The following is a 27420-nucleotide window of genomic DNA, read 5'->3' as shown; positions in this document are numbered from 1 at the left end:
AGGGAACATGAGCAAGAAAGGGAGAGAGAAGTAAATAAGCTGGAAACAAACTTGAAAAGGGAGAGTGAGGGAGGAAACAAGAGATGGACTGAGACAAAGGGAAAAGGAATGGAAGTGTGTGAGTGGGAACAGCAATTTCAAAAGCCTTTTCCTTGAATAAAAGGATATAGGGTAATTATATAACAGGATGACAAGGTTAATAGGGCAGGAAGGTGCCTATTTAATAAAGATGCGTATCAGGCAATATTTAGCTGGCAATGGCCAGTGTTTTTTTAAACGCTGACAACTGTTGGCTGAATTAGGCCATTAGCTGATGTCTCAGATCTTCTGACACAAGTTCCATTGTTGCCCTTACTGTCGTCTTTCCCTACCCTGTTCTATACTTTTAATTTTCCTTCTGTTCTTACTACCTTAGTATGATTGAGTCTGTCCTATCGATATTTTGGCGTTCCTTTCTTTTTCTACATTAGCCTGTACACCACCTAGCTCTGCGTTGTCAGTTTGAGAAGTATTTTTATTTATTTATTTTTTTATTGCACTTGTATCCCACATTTTCCCACCTATTTGCAGGCTCAATGTGGCTTACAAAAACCTGTAATGGCATCACCATTTCAGGGAACAGAAATACATTTGGTGGTACAAAGATATAATAATAACAAGGCTAGATCTTTTTCTTGGGTGCTGTCTCCCAAGGTGAACTCTAGCATGTGGACACTTTGCATTTGTCCACATTAAATTTTATCTGCCATTTGGATGCCCAATCTTCCAATTTCCTAAGGTCTTCCTGCAATTTTTCACAGTCAGCATGTGTTTTAATAATTTTGAATAGTTTTGTGTCATCTGTAAGTTTAATCACCTCACTTGTCATTCCAATTTCCAGATCATTTATAAATATGTTAAACAGCACTGGTCTCAGTACAGATCCCTGTGGCACACCACTATTCACCCTCTTCGATTGAGAAAAATGGCCATTATCCCTCTGTTTTCTGTACAATAACCAATTCCTAATTCACAACAGAACATTGTCTCCTATCCCATGACTCTTTCATTTTCTCAGGGGTCTCTCATGAGGAACTTTGTCAAAAGCTTTCTGAAAATTTAGACACACTACATCAATCAGCTCACCTTTATCGACATGCTCATTCATGTCTTCAAAGAAATGAAGCAAATTGGTGAGGCAAGACTTCCCTTGGCTCAATCCATGCTGACTCTGCCCATTAAACCATGTTTGTCTATGTGTTCCGTAATTTTATTCTTTATAATAGTTTCCACTATTTTGCCTGGCATTGAATTCAGGCTTATTGGTCTGTAATTTTGTGGATCACCCCTAGAATCCTTGTTAAAAATCGGTGTTACATTGGCCACCCTCCAATCTTCAGGTACTATGAATGATTTTATAGACAGGTGACAGATGACTTGTAGCAGATCAACAATTTCATGTTTGAGATTTTTCGGTACTCTAGGGTGCATGCCATCCGATCCAAGTGATTTACTACTGTTTAATTTGTAGATTTGGCTCAGTACATCTTCCAGGTTCACTAAGATTTCTTTCAGTTCCTCCACATCATTACCCTTGAAAACCATTTCTGGTACAAGTAGATTTCTTATATCTTTTTCCATTAAAACTGAAGCAAAGAATTCATTGTCTCTCCGCTATGGCCTTGTCCTCCCTGAGTGCCCCTTTTGCTCCTTCGTGATCTAATAGTTACATGGATTCCCTCACAGGGTTTATGCTTCTGGTGTACCTGAAAAAGTTGTTACTGTGAGTTTTACCTCTGTGGCAAGTTTCTCTTCATATTCACTTTTAGCCTTCTTTATCAATGTTTTCCATCTAACTTGTCAATACTTGTGCTTATTTTCTTCATTTGGGCCCTTTTTCCATTCTTTGAGGGATGTTCTTTTGGCTCTAATAGCCTTTTCTGCCTCACCTTTTAACCATGCTGGCTGTCATTTGTTCTTCTTTCCACCTTTGTAAATACGTGGAATACATCTGGTCTGGGCTTCCAAGATGATATTTTTAAACAACATCCATGACTGATTTAAAGTCCTAACCTTTGAAGCTGGTCTTTTTAGCTTCCTTTTAACCATTTTCCACATAGTCATCCTTTTTAAACTAAATGCTGCTACTGTAGATTTCTTTTGCAATTTCACTTCAGATATTAGCTCAAATTTGATCATTTTATGGTCACAGTTTCCCAGTAGACCAAACACCATTACCTCTTGTACTATGCCCTGCATTGCACTATAGGTGAGATCTAAAATAGCTCCCCCTTTTGTCTGTTCCTGGACCAGTTGCTCGAAGACTTACTGTTCTGGGATCTTGCCAGGTACTTGTGACTTGGATTGCCCATTGTTGGAAACAAGATACTGGGCTTGATGGATCTTCGGTCTGACCAAGTATGGCAATGCTTATGTTATTACGTCTAGGAATTTTATCTCCCTAGCATTCCCTGATGTAACATTTATCCATTATTATATTGTTGCCCAATTTGCCAGCTTTCCTAATTTCTGTAAATATTTCCTCATCTGTCTATTCGTTTTATCCTGGCAGACAGTAGCACAATCCTACCAGTTTACTCCATATCTATAAGGATTCCACTCTGCTATCTGTTTCATGTTGAAAGTTTATTTTGTTTGACTTAATTCCCTCTTTAACATATATTGCAACCTCCACTTTAATTTGATCCGTTCTATCATTGTGATATAATTTGTACCCTGTTATTACAATGTCCCATTGATTGTCCTCCTTCCACCAGGTCTCTGAGATGCCGATTATATCTACTTCTTCATTTAGTGCTATATACTCAAACTCTCCCATCTCATTTTTTTAGGCTTCTAGCATTTGTATATAGGCACTTCAAATTGTGTTTTTTTTCCTTGCATCTACAAGCTGCTTAGAAGTTAACGAGGATAATTTCCATCCTTTATACTGCTCTCTCCTTAAACACTCCTGGTTTTCTTCACCATTGTTGAAACCTTTCTATCACGATTCTCTGAATATCCTGTTTCAATAGGATCCTTCAAGGATACCTACACAGAGCCCTGCACTCCTGGGCGACTGTCAGCTTCTCCCCCTCCCATTTTAGTTTAAAAGCTGCTATAACTATTTTTAAAATATTAGTGGCAGCAGCCTGGTTCCATCCCAGTTAAGGTGGAGTCCATTCTTTTGGCATAGGCTCCCCTTTCCCGGAATGTTGCCCAGTTTCTAACAAACCTAAATCCCTCATCCCTGCACCATCATCTCAACTACTCCTTGAGACTTTGGAGCTCTGCCTGTCTCTTGGGTCCTGCGCATGGAATGGAGAACATTTCCAAAAATGCTACCCTGGAGGATCTGGTTTTCAGTTTTCTACCTAGGAGCCTAAATGTGGCTTCCAGAACCTCCCTCCCACATTTTCCTATGTTGTTGGTTCCCACATGTACCAAGACAGCTGGCTTCTCCCCTGCACTATAAAATCCAATCTAGGTGATGCGTAAGGTCTGCCATCTTTTCACTAGGCAGGCATGTGACCAGACAAACCTCACGTCCACCAGCCACACAACTATCTAAATACCTAATGATTGAATCACCAACTACAACAGCTGTCCGAACCCTTCCCTCCTGGGCAGAAGCTCCTGGAGACATGTCAGTGCAAGAGGATATTGCATTCCCTGGTAGACAGGTCCTGGCTACAGGATTACTTCCTACTTCACCATGGTGATACTCTCCTTTAGGAGATCTCCCTCCTCCAAGGCAGCACACGGGCTGCCAGATTGGAGGTGGGACTTCTCTAAAATGTCCCTCTAGGTCTTCTCCATGTACTTCTCTGTCTCCCTCAGCTCCTCCAAGTCAGCTAATCTAGCCTCAAGAGAATGGATTCATTCTCTGAGAGGAAGGAGCTCTTTGCATTGAGCCCACACATATAACCTCTCGCCAATTGGGAGATAACCATTAATGTAACACACAATGCAAAAGACTGGATAGCACCCTTCTCGCTGCTGGACTGCTGTCTGAATCTTAGTATTATTGGGTTGTTTAATTAATTAAAACTTGTTACGGTACTAGGAATATTATATATGAACAAGTTTTATAAAATTAACTACTTAGAAAACTGTTCACCTTATATATATGGGTATAATAAAACATATTCTGCATATGCTCATTATAATTTCAACACAGATTACAATCAGAGACAAGGTCAGTTACCTTGGAATTGCAACAACATTATCACAGATTTATCAAGTCATCAAGCCTAGAAAGCTACAATTGTTTTGACACATTGTATTTCAAAAATAAAGCTGTTTTAAGGCCTTCCTGAAAAGAACAGTCTGATTCTAAAGTCATTTTTGTAGATAATGAATTCCACATCTTTGTTGCCAAATATGAAAAAGAAGACACGGAAGTGCACTCACTACATGCATGCTTTTAAGTGCTGTAGAGGGAGGTATTTCTGGGAGTGAGTGAAGGTTAAAAGTATGTGTGAACTTTATTTTTAAAAGTATGTACATATTTGCCTCCCAGTTAGGGTCATTGCCACTGTTCCCTCTAAACTGAGCGTGAGTCCTCCAACTGCATTGCTACCAGTAGTGGGTGGTACTTCAATATTGTATTTTCAGTTTCTAGGGAAAGGCAGGTTCCCTGGATTCTTGAAGAACTTGCCTATCCCTCACTATTGAAAATGTGATAGTGAAACAGAACCCCCTACTGGTAGAACTGTAGATGAAGGACTCCCACTCAGAGGGAACAGTGGTCAGCGCAAGATAGCAGGTATCATTGTGTATGGATATTTACTTTTTTTACACAGTTCTTAAACTCAAAACATGTGTGAACATTCACTTTGAAGACTGGTGCTAAGCTGGTAGGTAAAATGTATCTGCTGATATTGCACCTATGTAGCCCAGTCTTTAAATTATCCTTATCAAGAAGAAGAGAAAACCAGGATTGGGGAAATAAAGGTCAAAAGAAGAAAATTCAGTGAGAGACAAAACCATTAAGAACAAGACCATTAAGAAAAGAAGGGGGAAATGGTACAATAAATATTACATACCATCTTTCATTCAGATATATCTCACATTGATTCACAGTCACTCTGAACACTACAGTAAGTGATACAATAAATGACAGGAGGGGCATCAAAAAGTGAGAGGCAGCACAGTGGACCCAACTGTAGGCTTGAATACCAGATTGTGGAAAGATACTTAAAGGGACATAGTAGAAAATCCATTATCCAATTCGAAAAGCAACAAAATTCAGAGACCAATTATAATAGATATATGTAGTTAGTAACTCTGTTAACAGCCAAGCTACTAGGTATTATTCCATTCTACTACTCAGATTTATAGATGTAGAAGAAGATCATTTTAAGAGCTAATTATACAGGTAAAAGAGTAGATTAACTGCAGAAATGAACTTTTTAAAAATTGCCTGCCTTGTAAGCAAGTAAAATATACACATAGTACTGGTATGCAAGTGAAGGTTATTAACATTATAAAGAGGTATTCCTGAGGGCAGGCTGGGGAGGGGTTTTCAATCATCTGCATGCATCGAATGTTCAAAAATATGTGCATATTTTAACAGGTATTAGTAGGTGTGAATGTGTACAGCATGACCAGTTTAAGGTATAAGCCAGGTGAGGTGCCAAAGCTTAGATTGCCTAAAGCCTACCTCACCAGTTAATTCTTTACATAAGTGAGAGCAGATTTTGCTCTCTCCACTGTGCTCTTCTCTGCATGGCTGCAATGACCCCCAAAAGTGCACAAATTCTCACACAATTCTACACCTGCTCTGAAACTGTAGGGGGGTCCTTTCACTGAGGTGCACTGAAAAATGGCCTGCGGTAATGTAGGCGCATATTTTGGGCTCACGCAGATCCATTTTTCAGCGCACTTGCAAAAAATTATTTTTTTTAAAATGTTTTGCCAAAAATGGACGTGTGGGTAATTCAAAATTGGCATGTCCATTTTGGGTCTGAGACCTAACCACCAGCCATTGACCTAGTGGTAAAGTCTCACGCGGTAACCGGGTGGTAATGACCTACGTGCGTCAAATGCCACTTGCCGCACGTAGCGGACTCGTGCTAGAAAATAAAAATTATTTTTCGGATGCACATATCGGACATGTGCCAAAAATGAAAGTACCTCAAGAGCCACATGGTAGCCGGGCGGTAACTCCATTTTGGCACGTGTTGGGCTTGCGTAGACGCTTATGTGGCTTAGTAAAAGGGCCCATAGATGTATGCTTGTACACACACATTTTTCAAAATGCATATGTATGTCATAAGTGCAATTGCTGTGCCCATACTATACAAGAAAACGTGTTGCACACAAGTAGGCGTGATGCACACGAACAGTAAGCATGCACTATCTTGACAGCATGGAAGCATATACTTGTATAGTCAGCCATATCATTTTAGAAGTGCTATTTTCCATGTAGAAAGCATGATTTACACTCAAAATATGCTTTATAAAATTATCCCTGTAATGTACAAGAAAGAGTAGATACAATTTTTGCGCCACTGAGATGAACCTCAGATACATATTGAGTTTCAATTTTCAGTTCTATTTGATATACTACTTTTCAGATGAACCATCAAGACGGTTTACATTACAAACAATATTATAGATGAAACAGAAAGCCAGGTAAAGAACAAAAGTTGCATATTACAAAAGTAGAAAAAAATAAAGAAGGAAAAATAGAAGTGCTCTGTCATGCTGTGGCAGATCCGACACACTGGATACTGCTTCCCTATACTATATCATACTATATACTATTGGAGACTTCTATACTGCCATTATTCTAGAAGGATTCAAGATGGTTTACAATAGACAGGAAAAACTCCAGCAATAAGGAGAAATTAACACAAATAAAAATAAAATAAATGATAAAAAAAACAATACTTTAAAATCCAAAACAAATTATTGTTCAACAAGATAAGATTTTAAAATTTTCCTAAAAGAAAATTAAGAAGGAACTAACCTCAAATTCAAAGGTAATTTTTCCATACTGTAGCTCCAACTACAGTATGGAACAAATTTGAGGAGAGGATACCTCAAAAATAGACTTGAATATGTTTTAAAAGAAGAAAAACCTAACTTCAAAGTTCTTAAAAATCCTAATTTTCTGCCCACAGATGAAAACACCAGCATTCAATCAAAAAACTGATTTAAAAATCAACCAAAGAATTTTAAAATCAATGTGTTTACATATCTGCAGCCAGTGATAATCTGGAAAGATACAAACTACACTTTCAAAATGTCCAGTATCACTAATCAGTCTAATGGCCGTATTCTGCGTCAATTGTAGACGCTTTAACTGGTATGCTGAAATCTGAGAATAGAAAGAATTGCGGAAAGTATTAGGCTGTCTGCAATCTTTTATACAGGCTGATGTCAATTCTGAGAAAAGAGCCCAGGTTGTGTGTCAGCTGTGATGAATAGGTATGGTGAAGCTTTCTGTTTGAAGCTGCGTTCAGCTTGTCCAAGCACTCACGCATATTACACAGGTCTTTCTAAAGACCACATTGTTCCTCTTTTTCGAACCTATGATTATTGATCTTGATGATGTTGCATTTTATGTAAAGACTCCTGATGAAGGCTACCAGCCGAAACACGGTACTGTGTCACTGTGTTGAGTCCCCACCAATAAATTGTTCCAAATTGACTGAAGTCTCTTCCTTTGTCTCTGAATTGCCAGGTCTATTTCCCACTCCTCTGTTTTCAGCTGTGATGAATAATCACTTCCTGTCTTCCAACCAGTCCTGCCACACTAATACTAGCAGAAGTGCAGTTTAAAAGTGGTAATAAACTGTTCTAACATGGCATTTTATTCCAGTCCAGTTGTTCTGATCCTGAGACTTTTTTTCTGGTTCCATTACAATGGGAATAATGGGAGCTATGCAGGCAAGAGGGAGACTGCCCAGACTTACTGCTGCTCTGTGTGGGAGCCATTATATTGAGGGTGGAGGCCTTGGATAGGTGAGCAAAGCTAAATATTTTAGGGGGATGATTAACTCTTTGGTGGGTAGTAGTGGAGGTGAAGTGGAGCCAGATAAGGAAGGGGAAAATTCTAAAAATGACACCCAAAGTTAGGCGCCGGAAACATCCGTGTCAAATTCGTATTCTGTAAAGGGCGCTAAGAATGCATTTTATAGAATATTAGTGTAGCCCGGATCTCGTGCCTAACTTTGGGCATGACCCTTTTGCCTGCTGAAACCTGGTGTAAATGCTGGTGTGAAGCTAATGACGTTTGGGCATGTAAATGATCCTATACTGTTTCACGGTAGTTCTATTACTAGGTTTCAATTTACTGTTTTCAAGTTTACCTCATTTATTATATTTATGTTTATTCTTGGTTATTTTACTATTGTTCTGCTGTTAACAAAATTGTAAGTATTATGTTAAACTGTACCTGCTGTAAACTGCCTTCATAAAGGCGGTTAATAAATTCCAATAAATAAATAAATAAAATATTCCATAACATTGTGCCTAGTTTCTGGGAATGCCCCTACCTCACCCATGCTCCTCCCTTCAGCCACACCCCCTTTTGAGTTGCAAGCTATAAAATACAAGCGTGCATTTTATAGACTAGGGCCCAGGACAGATCCATGCGTAAACCCAAATGAGTGCTAATTAACTCCAATTATTGATTATTAACAGCTTATTAACTAATTAGTTTGCACGTGACACACACAAATTTGGAATCCAAATTTTAGTAACCTAAATAGAATCCAGGGGAAAGAGTTTTAGTGGGCTGTGCCTCTCAAATACATTAAATAGCATTTTATCTTCCCTTCCAAATAAGTAGTGAAATGTTTCAAAACCCACCACATAGCAGGTGACTATCCTATTTTACAATGGTAGATATTCACAAAATCCTGACATTTAGCCATTCTTTGCCCAGCAGTTACCGAAATCTCTGAGAGAGGAGCAAATTAACCCCTAAATTCCTGCTTTTTTTTTTTTTAAGAAATGTTCAACAATGTTGAATATCCATGGTTCAAAGTATTCTCTGAAAATATTAGACTCCTCTGTATAATTACCCTATTACACTATGCTGTAACGTTTAAAAAACACAAAAATACATCAAGGCTACAGAGCAACGATGTTACCATATTTTTACCAATGACAGGGAAAGATGGTAAATCTAGACATCAAATAAGATTTGTGTTTTTGCTATCTGTAGAAAAAAAAAGACAAGCTGTATAGGCCTTGCAGTCTTTATCTGCTATCACAATGCATGTTCTATGATGAAGAAGGATATCTCTGGCTGAACCTTCAGTATAACTTTCTGCATGCCAACTGTGGGATCCCTTTACTAAGGTGCGCTGAAAAATGGCCTACAGTAGTGTAGGTGTGGGTTTTGGGCGTGCACAGAATCATTTTTCAGTGCACCTATAAAAAAGGCCTTTTTAATATTTTTGCCGAAAATGGACGTGTGACAAAATGAAAATTGGGGGAGAAGATCCGCCAGCAAGCGGAAAACTCAAGCACCCCACGGTAAAAACAGTAATGTGTAAAAAGTGGGAGTACGACCAAGGATACCAGAAACTGGAAGATGTTCTTAAATAAAAACTTTATTGAAGGTTTGAAGACTCAAACCTTCAATAAAGTTTTTATTTAAGAACATCTTCCAGTTTCTGGTATCCTTGGTCGTACTCCCACTTTTTACACATTACAAAATGAAAATTGCCACGCATCCATTTTGGGTCTGAGACCTTACCACCAGCCGTTGACCTAGCGGTAAAGACTCATGTGGTAACCGAGTGGTAATGACCTACACTCGTCAAATGCCACTTGGCGCGCAAAGCTGATGCATGCCAGAAAATAAAAAATATTCTTCGGACACGCGTAGCGGACGCACGCCAAAAATAAAATTACCGCAAGGGTCACATGGTAGCTGGGCAATAAGTCAGAATTGGCGCACATTAGGCAAGCATAGGTGCTTACGCAGCTTAGTAAAAGGCCCCTGTGTTTGAACTGATACCATACAGCTTCCCCAGCTAGCCACCTCCAACCTGTTCTCCCTCTTCTTCTGAAAAACTAGTGACCTAGCAAGAATTTGACAAGCTTGGCTGCTATATTTGATTTCTTCTCTGGCTACTGCAATGTATGAATGATTATGCTTGTATGTCTTATTTTGGAGTTCCCTTTTCCTATAATTTTATTTATATTTTAATTTCTATAAACCGCTGTGATCTGTCTTAACCAATATCCAAGTACTTAAAACATGTTGATCATTGCAGGTTTAATATTATCCCCTCAATTATTTTGGGTAAAAAATATAGGGGCCCTTTTACTAAGCCACGTAAGCATTTACGCGCACCCAATGCACAGCAAAACAGAGTTACCACCTGGCTACCGTGTGTCTCTTGCTCTAATTTCATTTTTGGTGTGCATCCAATATGCGCGTCCAAAATTTTTTTATTTTTGGACGCACATATCGGACGTGCACCAAGTGGCATTTGACGTACATAGGTCATTACCACCAGGTTACCGCATGAGTCTTTACCACTAGGTCAATGGCTGGTGTTAAGGTCGCAGACCCAAAATGGACGTGCGGCAATTTTCATTTTGCCGCACGTCTGTTAATCTATTCATGAGCCCTTGTGCCTAGGCCAAGGCTTGGGAAGGATCTTCGCCAAGGCCTAGGGTAGACAAAACAGGCACTACGCAATACCATAGCCATAAAGCCCCGCACACTCAGGACACTCAACTAGCACCAGCAGAAAAGGGAGATAGACCACTCAGGCAGGCCTCAAGGCCGAGCAGGAACCCACTTGTACAGAGTCCAAACGTATGGGCTTTTATCTATGCTGACGACGTTACCATATTTATTCCCTTCAAATCTAACCTGGCAGAAATTTCCGACAAAATAACCAATGGTATGAATATCCTAACTTCTTGGGCCAACGCTTTCAAAATGAAATTGAACAAAGACAAAACTTAATGCTTAATCCTCTCCTCCCAATATTCCACATTCTATCCAACCACTCTCACCACTCCTGATATCACAATTCCTATATCCAACAATCTGAAAATCCTTGGAGTTACATTGGATAAATACTTATCCCTTGAAGACCACGCAACATCCATCACCAAGAAAATGTTCAACATGATGTGGATGTTGAAACGTGTGAAGCTTTATCTCCCCTTGAATACCTTCCGCAATTTGGTACAATCTACGGTACTTACCCACACTGATTACTGTAATAGTATCTTCGTTGGATGTAAGGCCCAAATCATGAAAAAACTTCAGACTGCCCAGAACAAGGCAGCTAGACTTATTTATGGGAAGCCTAGATTCGAAAGTGCAACACCCCTCCGTATGAAACTTCATTGGCTCCCTATTAGAGAATGAGTCAACTTTAAAGCCATTACACTAATACACAAGATCATCCATGGAGTATCACCAAGTTACATGGTCAATCTATTAGATCTTCCATCCAGAAACAGGTCACCATCTTCACAGACATACCTTAACCTGCACCTTCTCAATTGCAAAGGACTAAAGTATAAAACATATCATGCATCTAACTTCCCCTACCTAGGATCCCAACTCTGGATTGCTCTAGCCAGATATATTCGATCAACTACTGAATACCTTCCCTTTAGGAAACTATTGAAAACCCAATTATTCAAAGAGATTTACCCAAATGACTTGACCTATCATAAGCAAACATAAGCAACCCATCCATTTACCGGTTCATCTAATCATTAACAACAATGGCTCTTCTATGTTTGTGCAGCGCTGCGTACGCCTTGTAGCGCTATAGAAATGCTAAATAGTAGTAGTAGTAGTAGTACCTCCTACCAATCTTCTTACCCTCCATGCTCTTCCCGTACCTCTTCTTCATCGCTCCACTTCCTTACTTATCCCTATCCTTTCTCTCATACCTCTTTTATCCCATTTACCCTTGTTCATTTGTCCTACCACATACCTCCTTTGTTGATTCAGATACTACAGATTGTATTCTCTTATTACTATGTAAGCCGCATTGAGCCTGCGATGAACGGGAAAGCGCGGGATACAAATGTAATAAATAAATAAATAAAATATGGGCCTCACAGCCGAACTGGAACCAAGTCATACACTAGGGAAGGACAAAAGAACAACGAGAGGTCTCCAAAGGGACTGGAGCACATGTAACACACACAGCGCTAGCTAGTGACACAAGGGAAGGGTGACAGACAAAAAGCTGGCAGGTACAGGCTACGACCAGAGGAAGAGAATGCAAACAAAGGCTATACAGAAACACAGGTAGCAGAGGCAAAGCCCGCAGGGGAAAAAGGAAAGTCGAGGACAGAATGGGACACAGACTCTACAAGAGTGAAGTTCCACAGGAAAAAAACATTGCTAATTTACCCCGCTTGGCTTGAGAGCAATAACAGATAAATATGGCAAGGGTAAGCAACATATCTCTAATGTTTTAGGGGGGTCCTTTTACTAAGTGCGCTGAAAAATGGGCTGCAGTAGTGTAGAAGTGTGTTTTGGGCGCACACTGATCCATTTTTCAGCATGCCTGTAAAAAAGGCCTTTTTTTACTTTTGCCAAAAATGGACATGCGGCAAGATCAAAATTGCCGCGTGTCCATTTTGGGTCCTAGACGTTACCACCACCTATTGACTTAGCGGTAAGGTCTCATGCGTTAACCAGATGGTAATCATCTAAGTGCGTAGTATGATGATTATCGGCCCAGTTTCTGCAACGTACAATCGGCCCAGTTTCTGGCGCACGTAGTGGTTGCGCGTAAAAAATGAAATTACCACCCAGGCCACATGGTAGCCGGGCTGTAACTCCAAATTGACACGTGTTGGGCGCATGTAGGCACCTACGCGGCTCAGTAAAAGGACCCCTCAATGATTTTTGAAGTAGAGGAGCAAACCAACCTCCTCCACCCCTCAACTCTCTAGACCAGGTGTACAAAAAGGGAGATGTTAAAAAGTCTCCGGGAATCAGCAAAGCAAAAGAAGAAAAGACAAGTCAATGGCACAAGCAAATATAAAATATTAACAATTATTAGACAAGAGTAGCCAGATCTTTTCCCATTTAGGCAAGGAATGCCTATATTCAGCTGTGAGCCTCTCCATCTAACCTGCGTACCACAGTTTGTGTAACCATTTCAGCAAAGATGGGGTAGATTCCAATTTCCAACTCCCTGCTATGGTCTACCCTGATCAGTTTTAGGAAAGCAAGCTATAAAGACATGAAACCAACCGGTCCACCAAGGTGCCTATTCTGTCTGACAAAGAGACCACTTTTTGCAGGAATAATCTGACTCCTGCTGTCACAACTGATCTTCAAGTTGTGCTAGAAAATTACATTTCTCTATAGAGAAAAAAAATGATTTCAGGTCTTTATTTGTCTGTCTTTGACCCTTTACATTTTGCTAATAGAAATGTGTTTAGTGCTTCCTTAGTAAAAAGAGCATGTGGCAAGCACACATAGGGGGTCTTTCACATAGGCGTGCTGGCGTTTTTAGCGCACGTTAAAAATAGGCGTGCGCTAAATGCTAAAGACGTCCATAGGAATACATTGGTGTCTTTAGCGTTTAGCCCGTGCCTATTTTAATGCGCGCTAAAAACACCAGCGCACCCACGTAAAAGACCTCTATAGTCAAGCTTTTATCTGTCCCATACCTCCCCCTTGGAATGTCCTAAGAAACAGCATGCGACACTAAGGAGCCCATTTACTAAGCAGTGGTAAGGCTAACACATGGGTAGCATGCACCAATTTGGCGTGTGCTGTTTCTCGCAGTAGAAAATAATTTTCTATTTTCTATGGCGGGGGCATTGCCGGTGGTAATCGGCAGCGTGGCCACATTGGCGAGCACTGCCTGATTACTGCGCGAATAGCACATGGTCCCTTACCGCTCAGTCAATGGATAGCAGTAAGGGCTCAGGCAGTAAATAGCCACATGCTACTTTTGATTTTACCGCATGGCCATTTGCTGCCCTCATTTTTAAAAAAAAGCCCTTTTTCTCAGCCACAGATAATTGGCCCAGCGCACGCCAATTTCACGCATACACACTATCACAGGCCACTTTTTACAGCAGCTTATTAAAAGGACTCCTAAGATTTTTGCAGTTTTGAGGGCTTTTATAAACCTGAGGCTAATACTGAAAATCATTTCTACAGTAGCTTTGAGTGCTATCTGCCTAATTGTGTTTTTCAAAAATTTCCAGGCACTTATACAGATCCATTTTGACCATACAGCTAAAATATATCTATTTGCTGTACTTGTTGTTCCACACATTGATAATTTAAATAATTATTATTATTCATGTTCTCTTTCTATCTGACTCTCTTTTTTCATTTTCATCTCTATTTTTGTCCGCTTCTATAACATTGTCTGTGACGCAGTTCCTCTCTCTCTTTTTTCATGTTTCTACCTTTCTGACTATTTCTTTCATTCTTCTCCGGCTGTAATGAGACAGTGGTCTATTTTGTAAAGATGATTTTCCTCATTGGATTTAATAGTGACTCAATATCCAGAGGACTAATTTCAATATGCTAAAACGCTATGGCCAGGATTTGACCAAGTCAGAAATCCTTGCATGTGAAAAGTACACATAACCCCAAAAGCTGGGAATATATCACGGCAGTGGGGCAAATTACTTTTTTCCCTTTCTTTAAGAATAACAGCTCAGGTGATGTCATTAATCTTTCATTTAATAGGAGGCATACTCATCTCAATAAACACTTTTTCTCTTTCTCCAGTAATGGGCTTGCAGCAGCAGCAGGGAGAAGGTACAGCATATCAGAAGGAAACTGGGAATTTAATCTGGCATGGGGAATGGTTACAGTCATGTACAGCTGGTACACCTATAATTTAGGGAAGACTGGGACCTACCTTCCTTGGCCAGGTTAATCTGCAGAACATTTCTACAGAACTGCCAGCCACAACCAGTGGTGTGCTGGTAAATATTTAACGGGGCTCTCTCTCCGGGCGTAGCCAGCCCTGCAATTTGGGGGGGCCAAGAGTGGCCTAGGGGGGCAACGCATTCCTCTCTCTCCTCCTCCCCCCATGCGGGTGTGCTAGGCATACCTTTGCTGGGAGAGATGCCAAGCCCCGCCGGCCATATAAATGGACTGCCGCTGCTTGTTTCTGGCTCTGAGCAGCATGCTGGGACTTCTCATGCATGCTCCAAGCCGGAAAAAAACAGCGGGGAGCAGCGGCAATCTATTTATTTGGCTGGCAGGGTTCAGCATGCCTGCCAGCAAAGTAAAAGGGAGTTCAGGAGGGGACCTGAGCCCACATTTTGGGAGCTGTTGTTAAAGTAGCTACGGGGAGGCCTACTTTAACAGCCAGCTTTCAAAATCTTAACAAACAGCTCTCACAAACCAGCGTGAGCCGGCTGTAGTGCACCACTGGCCACAACCATCCTGAGCAGTAGAGGCTAGTCATGTCTGTCATGTGGTAATGTAAAACCCAGTGCCCTTAAGCCAGCAGGTTAAGCTATGCTGCAATAGATTCTATTTGCTGCCCAGCCTTTTCTTTCAGCGCTTCTGATTTTTTTTTTTTTTTGTTCCTCTGTTCATTTCCTCTGATGGGAAGTTAGTACCTTTTTATTTGTGCATTACCAGCTATATTATAGGTGCATTAGGTTTTGTGCAAATTCAGGCTGAGAGTCATATTAGAAGCTGTAAAAGCAGATGAGGAAGAGGCGAACACAAAATGTGATGATCTCAATTCTCAGGCCACTATCACTTCCCGAAGTAATGGGAGTTTATTATGCCACTACAGAAGCAATGTGAAAAAATTCAAGCTCCATTTTATGGTAAAAGAATCCCAGCCACACATTATGGTAATAGCAATACCCCGTCTCCTCTATGGAAGCTGCCTGAGAGTATGCAGCCAAGCACGCATGACCTGTCACTCCAGAAGTGGTTGCACACCAGGCTTGAATAAAAAGTATAATGTAGATTCAAATCGCTTTATAAATATTTTAAGTAAATAAATAATAAATGGGATTGTGTCTGTATGTCTGTGCCAGTCTCCTACGGTACATGGGGTGCAGCTCTTGTTTTTCCTTCTCTGGACAAACTTGTTTACCAAACTGTCTGATTTGGTAATGTAGGTAGTGAAGCAGAATAAGCTTCTTTGGTGACTAGACCTGGTACTTGTTATGTCCAGGTGTCCTGATTGAGCAGCTGCCCACTAGAGAGATTAAGGCACAACACCTCCTTAATCCCCCAGTGCAGTGGTTCCTATACCTAGTCCTGGAGTCACCCCAGCCAGTCAGGTTTTGAGGATGTCCACAATGAATATTCATGAGAAAGATTTGCATGCACATGGAAATCTCTCTCATGAATATTTATTGTGGATATCCTGGAAACCTAGCTGGCTGGGGTGCCTCCAGGACCAGCTTTGGGAACCACTGCCCCAGCGGTTGCGGTCCCCTTCCCTCTCTTTTGAATGTGAAACTGGCAATGAATACCATGCTATACAATAGCTTCAGAGGTGATGGACATTTTTAACAAAGCAGAATGCAGACCTGAATGTGCAGCAGACTAAGAACCAAGGGATCTAGGTTCAAATCCCACTTCAGCCCTCCAGGGACAGAAAAAATCCTACTGTACCTGAATATATAATGCACTGCAAGTTTGAAGGCTACTGAAGTAGTGTACATTCAGGAACAGCAGGTATTTTTCTGTTCCTGAAGGGCTCACAATTTTAAAAAGAAATCACAAACAGCTGAAGTGGGATTTAAACCTGAGTGCCCTGAGTCACAGGCCACTGCTGTCCCCTTTAGGCTACCCCCGTGTGGTCATTTTATAAGATGGATGTTCCACTGCTGCCACACAGACATCCATGTCCCTTTTCCCCCTCCCACCTCCCATCACAATATGAACATTTCAGTTTGTAAAATGGATGTTCTTGCTGGACATTTCCAGCACATGGACATCCATTCCACATGTATTTTAGAAAAGGCTGTATTCTGTAATACATGTGAGATGGTTGTCCATGTGTGATGTTCTGACTTGGACATCTGTATTCTGAGTTGGTCATCCTTTCTAAAATGTTGCTCAGTATGTATAGTGGGGACTGGGGAAGGAAAAAGGCTTTAAGCATGAGGGATACTTATTTACTTTGACCATGTTATAAAAATTCCTGGAGTTTTATACACTAAAAAAAAATTGGTTTCTTACACTGTTGTATCTGTGGTTCTTTTCTTTTCCCCTCTTTGGCAGGTCTTCATCGTGGGGTTAATTGCAGACAAGAAATTCCAGCACTTCAATGCAGTATTAGAAGCCTATATTCGCCAGCACTTCAGTGCCACCCTGGCCTACAAGTATGTTGTATAGATTATTACATACAAGACAATATCTGTCTCACAATATAGTAAAGGTGGTAAATACGAATTATAAAATACCAAAAACAACAAAAAATACAATACAAGAAAAAATACAATAAAATACAATTTGCCAGACAGCTTAATGTGACCATGCACTGAAATCCATTACAGTGACTCTCCAGAGAAAAAGTGACTGCAACAGACCTTGTCCTTCAAGAGATAAGGTCATCATAGATTAAACAGGAATTCAGTTGACTCATACTCATATTTTGCTTACACTTTTTCATTGGTAGCTTGAGATGATTTGCATTCAGATTTGTTATTGTTAATGTTTGAAGTTATCTCCTTGATATTATATAATATTGTGAACTGCTCAGAAAGTCTGCCAGTTGGGCAGTATATCAAGTATTAAATAAACATGGGTACAGTGGGCCCCATATTCAGCTGGCGATGGGCAGCACTTTTTTTGTCTGCCGCCAACATTAAACCCCGATTTTCAATGCTGGGTCATTTCCAATGACCAGCATTGAATATCCAGGGTTTTCTTTAACTGCTAAAAAGTTAACTGGTTATGCTGATATTCAGCACTAACCAGTTAACCTTTTAGTGGTCAGAGATAGGACAGCTATTTATGCAGTCCTATTTGACTGCTATACTTATCTGATGAAGAGCTGAATATTGGCGCCTAACTGAAAAAATCACGCAATATAGCCGGTTTTCTAACTGGCAATATTCAGCGGGAGAAAACTGGTTATCTCCGTCTAGATATTGCTGGTTAGGTGCTGATATGCGATTTAACCAGTCAGTGGCCATTCTTGACCAGTTAAATAGTGCTAAATGTTAGGGGGACTGTTTCTAGTTGTCGCGAGTCTTGCCATGTGAGGAGATGGAATCTTCAATCGCCAATCAATAAGAAAATGAAGGAGCCTGAGTGAAACATAGTAGATAACAGAAGATGCCAAATAATAAGGGGTAGTGAGGTATAGAACTTTGAAAAACAGAATAAGGACCTTAAATTATGTAATATCAAATTATGAAATTATGTAACAACATAACTCTTTGTTGAATATTCTAATGCATGCTTATTAGGGGTATCATTCGTATTAAGCTAACGTATTATATCTCTGGTATTTGAATTCCAGTGCTGTTAAATGTGTATATTTTTGATACTGTTTCACGGCAGTTCTATTATTAGGTTTCAATTTACAGTTTTCAAGTTTACCTCATTTATTGTATTTATGTTTATCCTTGGTTATTTTTCTCTTGTTATGCTGTTAACAAGATTGTAATTTTTATGTTAAACTGTACTTGCTGTACACCGTCTTGGGTGAATCTCCTTATAAAGGCAGTTAATAAATCCCAATAAATAAATAATAGGTATCCAATGATGAAGAGTTGTTACATGATCAAAATGTCTAGCTCTAGTCAGAGTTCATAGGGCTGTGTTCTATATAGTTTGAAGCCGACAGAGTACAGAAGCAGATGGGCCTGAGTGAACAGTATTGCAGTACATAAGAACATAAGAGTAGCCATACTGAGTCAGACCAATGGTCCATCTTGCCCAGTATCCTGTTTTCAAAACAGTGGCCAAGCAGGTCACAAGTACCTGGCAGAAACCCAAATCGTGGCAACACTCCACACTACAAATCCCAAGGCAAGCTTCCCATGTCTGTCTCAATAGCAGACTATCGACTTTTCCTCCAGGAATTTGTCCAAACCTTTTTTTAAACCCAGATACACTAACCCATAGGTGGTCGGTGGCCCAACTGTTTGGGTAGGCTAAAGGGGGGGGGGGGCGGGTTAGGGGGGGGCCATGGATGGAGCTTACATCCATAATTGTAGTTTATCTTGTTGGGCAGACTGGATGGACCATGCAGGTCTTTTTCTGCCGTCATCTACTATGTTACTGTGTATGTTACTATGTATGACAACACACAGAAAAAAATAAGTAAAAATTAAATAGTCACAATTAATACCTTTTATTAAATTTAGATATTAGATATGTATCATATGTCAAAGAATAAAGTGGTTGCTCAAAGCATATACTAATCACAATCGCTCAACTGCAAAACACTATGCACAAATTTGTGCAAAAACACACTCAGAACCTTACTGTACCATAAATATTACACTGGGCAGACCCTAATACACCAATATACCACCCATATGGAAAATGTAGGGACCATCAACAATATGAAACAAGGGATCATAATATCACAATTCTCATGTAGAGCCACAAAACACCCTTTTAGGGTGGATAGTGTTCACAATGCACTCCTTTTATTAACGACCATATGTAGATCTTTCAAGAGGTAGTGTGTCATGATTTAGGCTCTACACCCTTTCTGATGTTTTGGTGCCACCTTAGCGTTTAGCTCTCACTGGTGTCAGCTAAACGTGCTGTGATTGGCTGAGAGGCCGTGGGGGGGGGGGGGGCTCACAATCGTTCATTAGCCCTCTCTTCAGCTGCCGATGAGGAAGGGAAAAATGTCTCAAAGGAAGATTTAAAACAGAAGAGTGAGAGTAAAAATTAAGAAGTACGACATCCTTTTTTGTTGTTGTTGTTTTGCGTCAAGAACGTCCATAAAGGACGTCCCGGATGAGCATTTGGACGGTTGGGGTTTTTATTATTAAGTGAAGGATGCCCAAAAAGAAAGTCTTTGGAGTGGGTTTGTTTTTTTTTTTCAGGTGAAGGACGTCCAAAAAGGACATCCCTGATGACATTTTTTTTCTTCCGATTCTTTCCTTTACCCCAACGAGAGGTGCAGACCTCCCGTTAGGTTTTCCACGGTAAGGGTATCGGAAAATGGTAGTGCATCTCATTATAATAGCCTTGCAACGGTAGTGCAGTTCATTATAATAGCCTTTGGATCTTCTGCATTCCGCCTTCGTTAGCTGCTACCGTGATCGGAAAATGGCTCGGAGAAGCCTTTAGTGCATGCCACGGTTTACTACTTGCTCGTTAATAGCTCGTTAATGCTCGTTAAGTTTAGTGCATCTGGCCCTGTCCCTAACCACTAAGGGAAAGATGCACAAAGCTTACAGTGTTTGCTTTAAACCTGTTGTAGCCGGTCTGGGTCTGAAGCAAACATTATTTAGCATCTAATGCACAAAGGGGTTGTGAATGGCTTTAACTGTTCTTCATGGTAGCTACTGATAATCCAATGCAAATATATTACAATGAGCTGATCAGTATTAAAATGAGCATTCTGTATGAAGCACAGAAAGGAGCACCTACCTTTAACGTGCAAAATTTTCTGTCAGGTCAGGCGCTGTCCATGAGGACCGATCCCGGGTCCGGGACTGTGAACAGAGGCTGTGGATAAGCCAGGAGTGTGGGGGGGGGGGGGGAGAACTGCTACAGACCATATAGTACACAGCCACAATCCGAGAGGAGCCCTCCTCATGTCCGGTAGATATGCTGGCAACTCTGGGGCTGACTGTCCAGTTCCCTTTTTTCCTTCAGCCTCTGCCTCCCAATAACCCCCCCCCCCCCCCCCCCCGACCTAGGCACAGGCAGAAAGTAAGCCCCTGGATTTGGCACAGGCAGGATCTGAACCCACTGGCAGAGCATGCAGCAGGGATTGCTGGGCACGTGCAGAACATGGACACTTACCAGGAGCTGCTCTGCAAATGCTCTGGTTGCTTTCCCTTTGCAGAATTTCCATGCAACTAATTTGCACGTGATTCCCTTTGTGCTGCAATCACTGTTTACAAATTGGTAAGTTCAACTGCGTCTGCCTTACTTAATGGCGACCTGTGAGCACCAGGGCCTATGTTTCAATGTATCAATGTTTCTATGCTACAGCTGATTGAACTCCCTCTCCCACAGAAATGCATTGGACAATTTTTCGAGGGACTTTCAGGTCAATATTCAGTTAACAGTGGTCAATGTTTTTTTTTTTTATTATTTATTTTTTCAAAATTTTCCATTATACAATATTCAATCAATCTTGAATATAACACGATACATGCAATAATAATATCATCTTTACTTACAAAATCAAAATTCTAAGAAAAAAAGGGGTATAGTAACTATCGTCCACAAATAAAATGTAATTGACCCAAGAGGGAAAGAATATATATTTATAAGCTAATTTAACAAAGCTCAATCAAAATATTAATCAACAGATTGCGTCATATTCAGAATGACCTACTCCAAGCTGCTATACAGTGTTTCATTTGGTTCTAAATTCTCACAATCACACCCTCTTTGCTTTTCAAAAAGTCCTCCAATTGACTAGGCTCAAAAAACTGAAATTGTTTTGTTTGGTATAAAATTCTACAAACACAAGGAAACTTTAATTGAAAATTTGCACCAATTGCTACTACCCTTGAACGGAGTAGTAAGAATAACTTTCGTCTCTTCTGGGTTTCCCTGGCAAGATCCGGGAAAACCCTTACTTTGGAGCCCAAAAATAAAGAATTAAGATGTCTCAAGGACAGCCTAAGCACTGCATCTCTATCTATCTCTAGAGCGAATGTCACCAACAAAGTTAACCTTTGGGTGACCACCTCCAAAGAAGATTCTAGGAACTCAGTTAGATTCATTCCACCTGTAGGATTTAAGTTATCAAGTACTTTACCAGTACTCTGTAAATAATATGCTCTTGTAATAGGTGGTAGTGAACTATCAGTCATTCCCAGAACCTCCACTAAATATTTCTTAACCATTTGTACTGAAGTAATAAGTGGCGATTTTGGAAAGTTTATAATACGCAGGTTAAGTTTCTTTGACTGGTTCTCCAAATACTCCAAGCGCTTAGAGGCAAAACACCTGTCCTTAATCAAAGATTGTTCCACAAGTTCCATTTTTGCAAATTTTTCGGAAAGAGTTTTAACCTCCTTGGCTTGGTAATCATTAATTTGTAACTGTTTTAATGCAGTTTCGGCTATAACCTTGATACTTTCAGTATTCTTTGCTATCAAAGCCTGTAAAGCATTGAGAGTGGAAGAATTCAGTTCCCAAAGTGACTCTAATGTCACTACAGCAGGTTTTTCTTTTCCCTCAAAAACCAGTTGAGGTGCTCTAGCAGTTTGTTCCAGGATACTCACAAGTGTAGTAGAAACTACAGGAGCAGAACTATCCTCTGGAATACTCAAGCTGGCAGCGTTTGTTCCAATTTCGTGTAGGTTCCCTCCCTGAATGCTCTCTTCTCCGAACGGGGTTTGAGCAGCAGGACTCATCACGAAGCGCTCACTTCCTGGTTGAGGGGGCGCTGCACGCAAAACAGGGCTCAAGGAAGCCCCGTTAACACTGTCGGCCAGCTCTGATACGCTGGCTCCAGCAGCAGGGGTAGAAGTCACTTCTGAACCGGAGGCAATTCCAAACCGCTCGAGCGTCGGCTGTTGGAGCGAGGGTCTACTTCCAGGGAGAGAGGGAGTCTCCCTGACCTTCCCCCGTCTCTTACCCATCGTAATCGGCAGGCAAGAGTCTCGTTCCAGCGTTTGCTAGAGGTAGGTTGCAACGCGTCCGCTGACGCCGATCATACCGCGGCCATCTTGGATCCAGTGGTCAATGTTTTTTTTAAACACTAGGCTCCTAGTGATTTTGGCTTGGCAAAAGTGATGAAGCCCATTTAATTCCTATTGGCTTCGTCGCATTTGCCCCACCAGAATTGCTAGCATGGTTTTATAAAAGGAGTCCACTGACTGTTGCTGGCTAAATCAGACCGAAATATTCAGTGTCAAGTCATATCTATTTTTCATGTTGTGTCATTTCCACGTCATTTATGGGAATGATCATTGTGTTTGTTGGGGGTGGGGGGGGGGTGGAGGATTTGTCAATTTGTTTTTCATTACAGCAATGTTCTTGAGAGTCCTTGCTCTTTCAGAAGCAATGTGCAATCTTCTGACAGAGTGTGCAAATTTTGCAAAGAGTGTACACCGTGCAAGAACAATATGCACTATTTCCAAAGAGTGCACATTGTTTCAAAAATAATGTGTACTCTTTGCAAATTGTGTACAGTCTTCATTACTAGCATATACTCTGAAAAATTACACACTCTTTCAAAACAGTATGCACTCTTTTAGAAGAGTACTCACTATTAATGACATGGAAAATCAAAAAAAGTTGTGTTTTTTTCCTATCATTTTCATTTGAAAATGACTTGAAATGAATTTACAACAAATGCACATATGAATCATTAAGAGCCAGCCTTTTGTAGAAATGGTGTGACATGGAGGAAGTCCTGGAAGATAAAACATGTGGAACATGTCTCATGGAATAATATGCAACCCCTCTGCATGTGTGTATATGTGTGTGCCTGTTTTTGTCTGGGTATTCATGTAATTGTGTACATTTGTCTGTATGTACCTGTTTGTGTTTGTGTTGGTCTGTGTATATCTGCGTATATATGTCTTGTGTGTGTACGTGTGTTTATTTGGGGGAGGGGGCAGCATTTCCGTTACAACCTCCAGTCTGATTTGGCACATTTTCCGAGTTTATAAAATTTTAATGATAATAATAATGAATCCAGTACAGATAATACACAATTGTACATAATATGTTCAAAAAAGCACGTTTTCAACCTCATTGTGCCTTTTCACCAGTTCCCACACCCCCCACACCACATTGGGAACCATTCTGTCAAGTTATTGGATAGTTATTTTGCCCCTGGACACAGGCACAGACATGTTTTCACTCCGTTAAGTAAAATTACTTTACACAATTCTGTTGAGTTGGAAAGAATACAAATGGTACTATTACATCATAGAGTTTGGAATCTTTAGATAATTTTCCATGATCCTCAGGTATCAGCTGATGTTTTAAAACATGAGTCACTTTGACCTTTGAGCACAGGAAATTGCAAAGGGGACAGACACTCAGGGATGTGCACAGCTTTGGCTGTCATGTGTATTTATTTTGTATTTATTTTTATTGGATGTGTAGCATGGAATAGAATGCTTGATCTCTCCAAAGAGGTGCTGGGTACATTTACAGCTGTGCAGTTAACACATTTTGCAGAATGTTTGTTTATGTTTAATAAAATTTCATGTAGCTCCATCTCTGAACGAGCAGGTCAGGGTGGTTCACAATAAAATAAAATAGATATAAAATATAGGATGGAAAAAAAGTCCAGAGTATGAGCACAGGAGCTTCTGTTATTCCACTTTTTTTAATGGCTGCTGCTATGCTATTCTTTAAATATGCCACACAATGTATTTGGTCAAAAACTTGTAATTTGTATAATTTACGAAGGGCATCAAAAATGGCAAAATAAATTAATCCTGGCAGTTAGTTGGAATATTGCTAATGACAACATACATTAAAATGCATTTCATTACTATGTCATTAATTCTAACAGACCTGGTGTTCAATGAAGTTTTTAGTCTTATGCTTAGATCAGTAAATCAAGTTTAGAAGCTTCATTAGAAGGACTGGAATATGTGTCTGAAATCAAGAGACCTGCAGGATTTAAAAAAAAACAAAAAACAACCCTTTGGCAAGAAAACTCCTGTTGGAATGGGGCTAATTTATGTCAGTATAACACATACCTTTTCTGGCCCTTGCCATGATCCTTGTAAGTGATAATTACTCAGAGCTGGTTTGTCTTGCAGAGTGTACCAGGATGTGCTGATAGGAATGCCAGATTTCTACAGGAGCGCCTCTGCTCATTGCTGTTGAAATAAATGAGACTGCTTGCAAGTGTCACTTTTAAACAGCCAATAATGTTTGTTTTATTGCTATTTATTTACATGTATGTACCATTTCCCTTAAGAAAAATGAGCAATGTGTACATTCGACACTGTCAGCTATTCAGAATATGCCTTATTCTCAGCTCACAGGTATACAAAGACACACAGTTGTCACTAGCGATGGGCAGTCCATTTCATTTCATTTCATTTCCCATGTCATGTGAAGCTTTGTTCATTCTGTTTTGTTTTGGACAGTCTTCATTTTCATTTCAGGGGCAATGTTGTTAAGAGTGCACCTGCCAAGGGTGTACATTATTTGTGAGGAGAATGCACTCTTGCAGAAAGAATGTGTGCACTAATTTGCACATGTGTGATGCTTTGGGCATACATGCACTATTGGCAAAGTGGGTGCACTTTTTTCTGGAATAGTTTGGCCTCTTTGCAAATAATGCACACTATTATCAACAAGCAAAAGAGACAAAAAATGTGTGTGTGTGTGTGTGTGTGTGTGTGTGTGTGTGTGTGTGTGTGTGTTGGGGGGGGGGGTTCTGCTCATTATAGGTGGTTGAAAATTGCACCTTCCCCACCTCCAACACACACACACACTGGCTAAAATGTGTGTACACAACATTACTATGCACACGTATTTAGCCATTCAGAAAGAAAACTGGGTTTGGGAATGCCCAGCTTGGGGGATAGGGTTTTCAAATTAGCTGGTTAACACAGTAAATTTGTCCACGTTAGTACAGACTTATGAACAGATGTTCTAAACGTAGCCACAAAAGATTTGTGCAGTTAGATTTAATCAGCTCTTCTGTCACAATTTTAGCCAGTTATCTGTAGCTGGTTAGAATTAACTGGTGAACTTTGCCACTCATCAACTCTTTGAATACCTACAACCTATGCCTTTAGCAATAAGAAATCCAAGGCAGGCGATTTTTACCATACCGTGACATAAGCAGGTTTTGTGCATTTTTGAAGAACTCCTGTACTACCCACAATGTTTTAGGTGTCTGTTTCTCTTGGTCTTTCATTTGCAGGAAGCTCACCACAGTACTGACAAATTACGTGGTGATAGCTAGCCGTGGTGAACCATGTGACCCCCTTCTGAGAACATTCAAAGCCCTGGAATATCTCTTCAAATTCATTGTTCGCTCCAGGCACCTCTTTTCTCAGTAAGTGCAATCATGATGCTTTTCACAATATGGGTCCTCAAGAGATGGGAGTGTAAGGGCTTCTTAGAGGACTGCTTCTTTTCTGCCATTCTGGTACTTTGCCATCAAGTGTCATCCACTAAAGTAGTTTTAAGATTGATGACCATTGACTGGCAAATGCTGTGAGATTACTGTGGGGCAGATGCAACAAGCCTTACAGTAGAGCCACAGCTCTGTCAACACCACACAAAAAATACCACAGAATGCTGTAGTAAACGAGCATGCAAATTACTGCCTCATTAAAATTGCAGCAGTAATGCATAGCTCATTGATAAATGTCAATTTTCCTATCAGTGCTTGATTGGCTCTGGCACTGACAGGAAGGGTAACAACAACAACAACAAAAAAGCTGCAGGCATTTCGCCTGTGCTGTCCTGTCCCGACCCCCAAACAACCCTGATATCTATTGGCACTCTCCTGATCCCCCCCCCCCAAACATTCCCAGATGTCTAGGGCACCCACCCACTACCCCTCCATCCCCATTCCCATGACTAAAAAACTCCCCAAATTTTCTTGTATCGAGCAGTACCCTTCCCTCCCACCACAACCCCCGCTTCCCGCTTGATCTGTCTTCAAAGTTGGAGAAAAAAAAGACCCTGGTGAAAAATTCCCTTATATGAGATCCTGACACTGCCTGGTGCATCCCAGAATGCACCAGGTGAGGACAGGGCACTGCCATTTTAAGAATGACAGTGCCAGAGGCAGGAGCGAGTGAGCATTGCCCCTGCCTCACTAAGAGTTAAAGGGTCTGGGAGGAGCATGGGTGAGGGTCAGGTAGGGGGAGTTCCCATTAGACACAGAGACTTTGTTTTCTTCAACTTTGAAGATAGGTTAGGTGGGTATGGTGGGTGTGGAGGTCGGGCATGAGGGTGGGAGGGAAGGGTGCTACTAGATACCAGGAAATATGGGGGGGGGGGGTTCGGTTGAGGGGAAGGAAAGATAATGTAAGGGGGTGCCCTAGAGGGGCATAATCGAATGTCGCCGGCGAAATAGATCGCCAGCGGTCTATTTTGGCGGCAGCGCAACAGCTGGCCGGAAACATATTATCAAAAAAGATGGCCGGCCATCTTTTTTTCCGATAATACGGTTTAGCCCGGCCAAATGCCAGAGTTCGCCGGGTTTGAGATCGCTGGTTTTGTTTTTCAGAGATAATGGAAAAAAAATGCCAGCCATCTCAAACCCAGCGAAATCTAAGGCATTTGGTCATGGGAGGAGCCAGCATTTGTAGTGCACTGGTCCCCCTGACATGCCAGGACACCAACCGGGCACCCTAGGGGGCACTTCTAAAAATGTT

At 40.8% G+C, this 27420-nt stretch overlaps 1 protein-coding gene across 1 annotated transcript in view; it reads left to right on the top strand.

Moving 5' to 3' along the window:
- Nucleotides 1-27420, top strand: part of LOC115461208 (dedicator of cytokinesis protein 2-like) — a 1592043-nt gene that overhangs the window by 326097 nt on the left and 1238526 nt on the right. The window contains 2 exon segments of the mRNA XM_030190877.1: nt 17171-17271; nt 25953-26087. Of these exon segments, the coding sequence (XP_030046737.1) occupies nt 17171-17271; nt 25953-26087 (236 nt within the window).

The sequence above is a fragment of the Microcaecilia unicolor genome, chromosome 2 (genome assembly GCF_901765095.1).
Source record: "Microcaecilia unicolor chromosome 2, aMicUni1.1, whole genome shotgun sequence".
NCBI lineage: Eukaryota > Metazoa > Chordata > Amphibia > Gymnophiona > Siphonopidae > Microcaecilia > Microcaecilia unicolor.
This window is presented reverse-complemented; position numbering and strand designations above follow the sequence as displayed.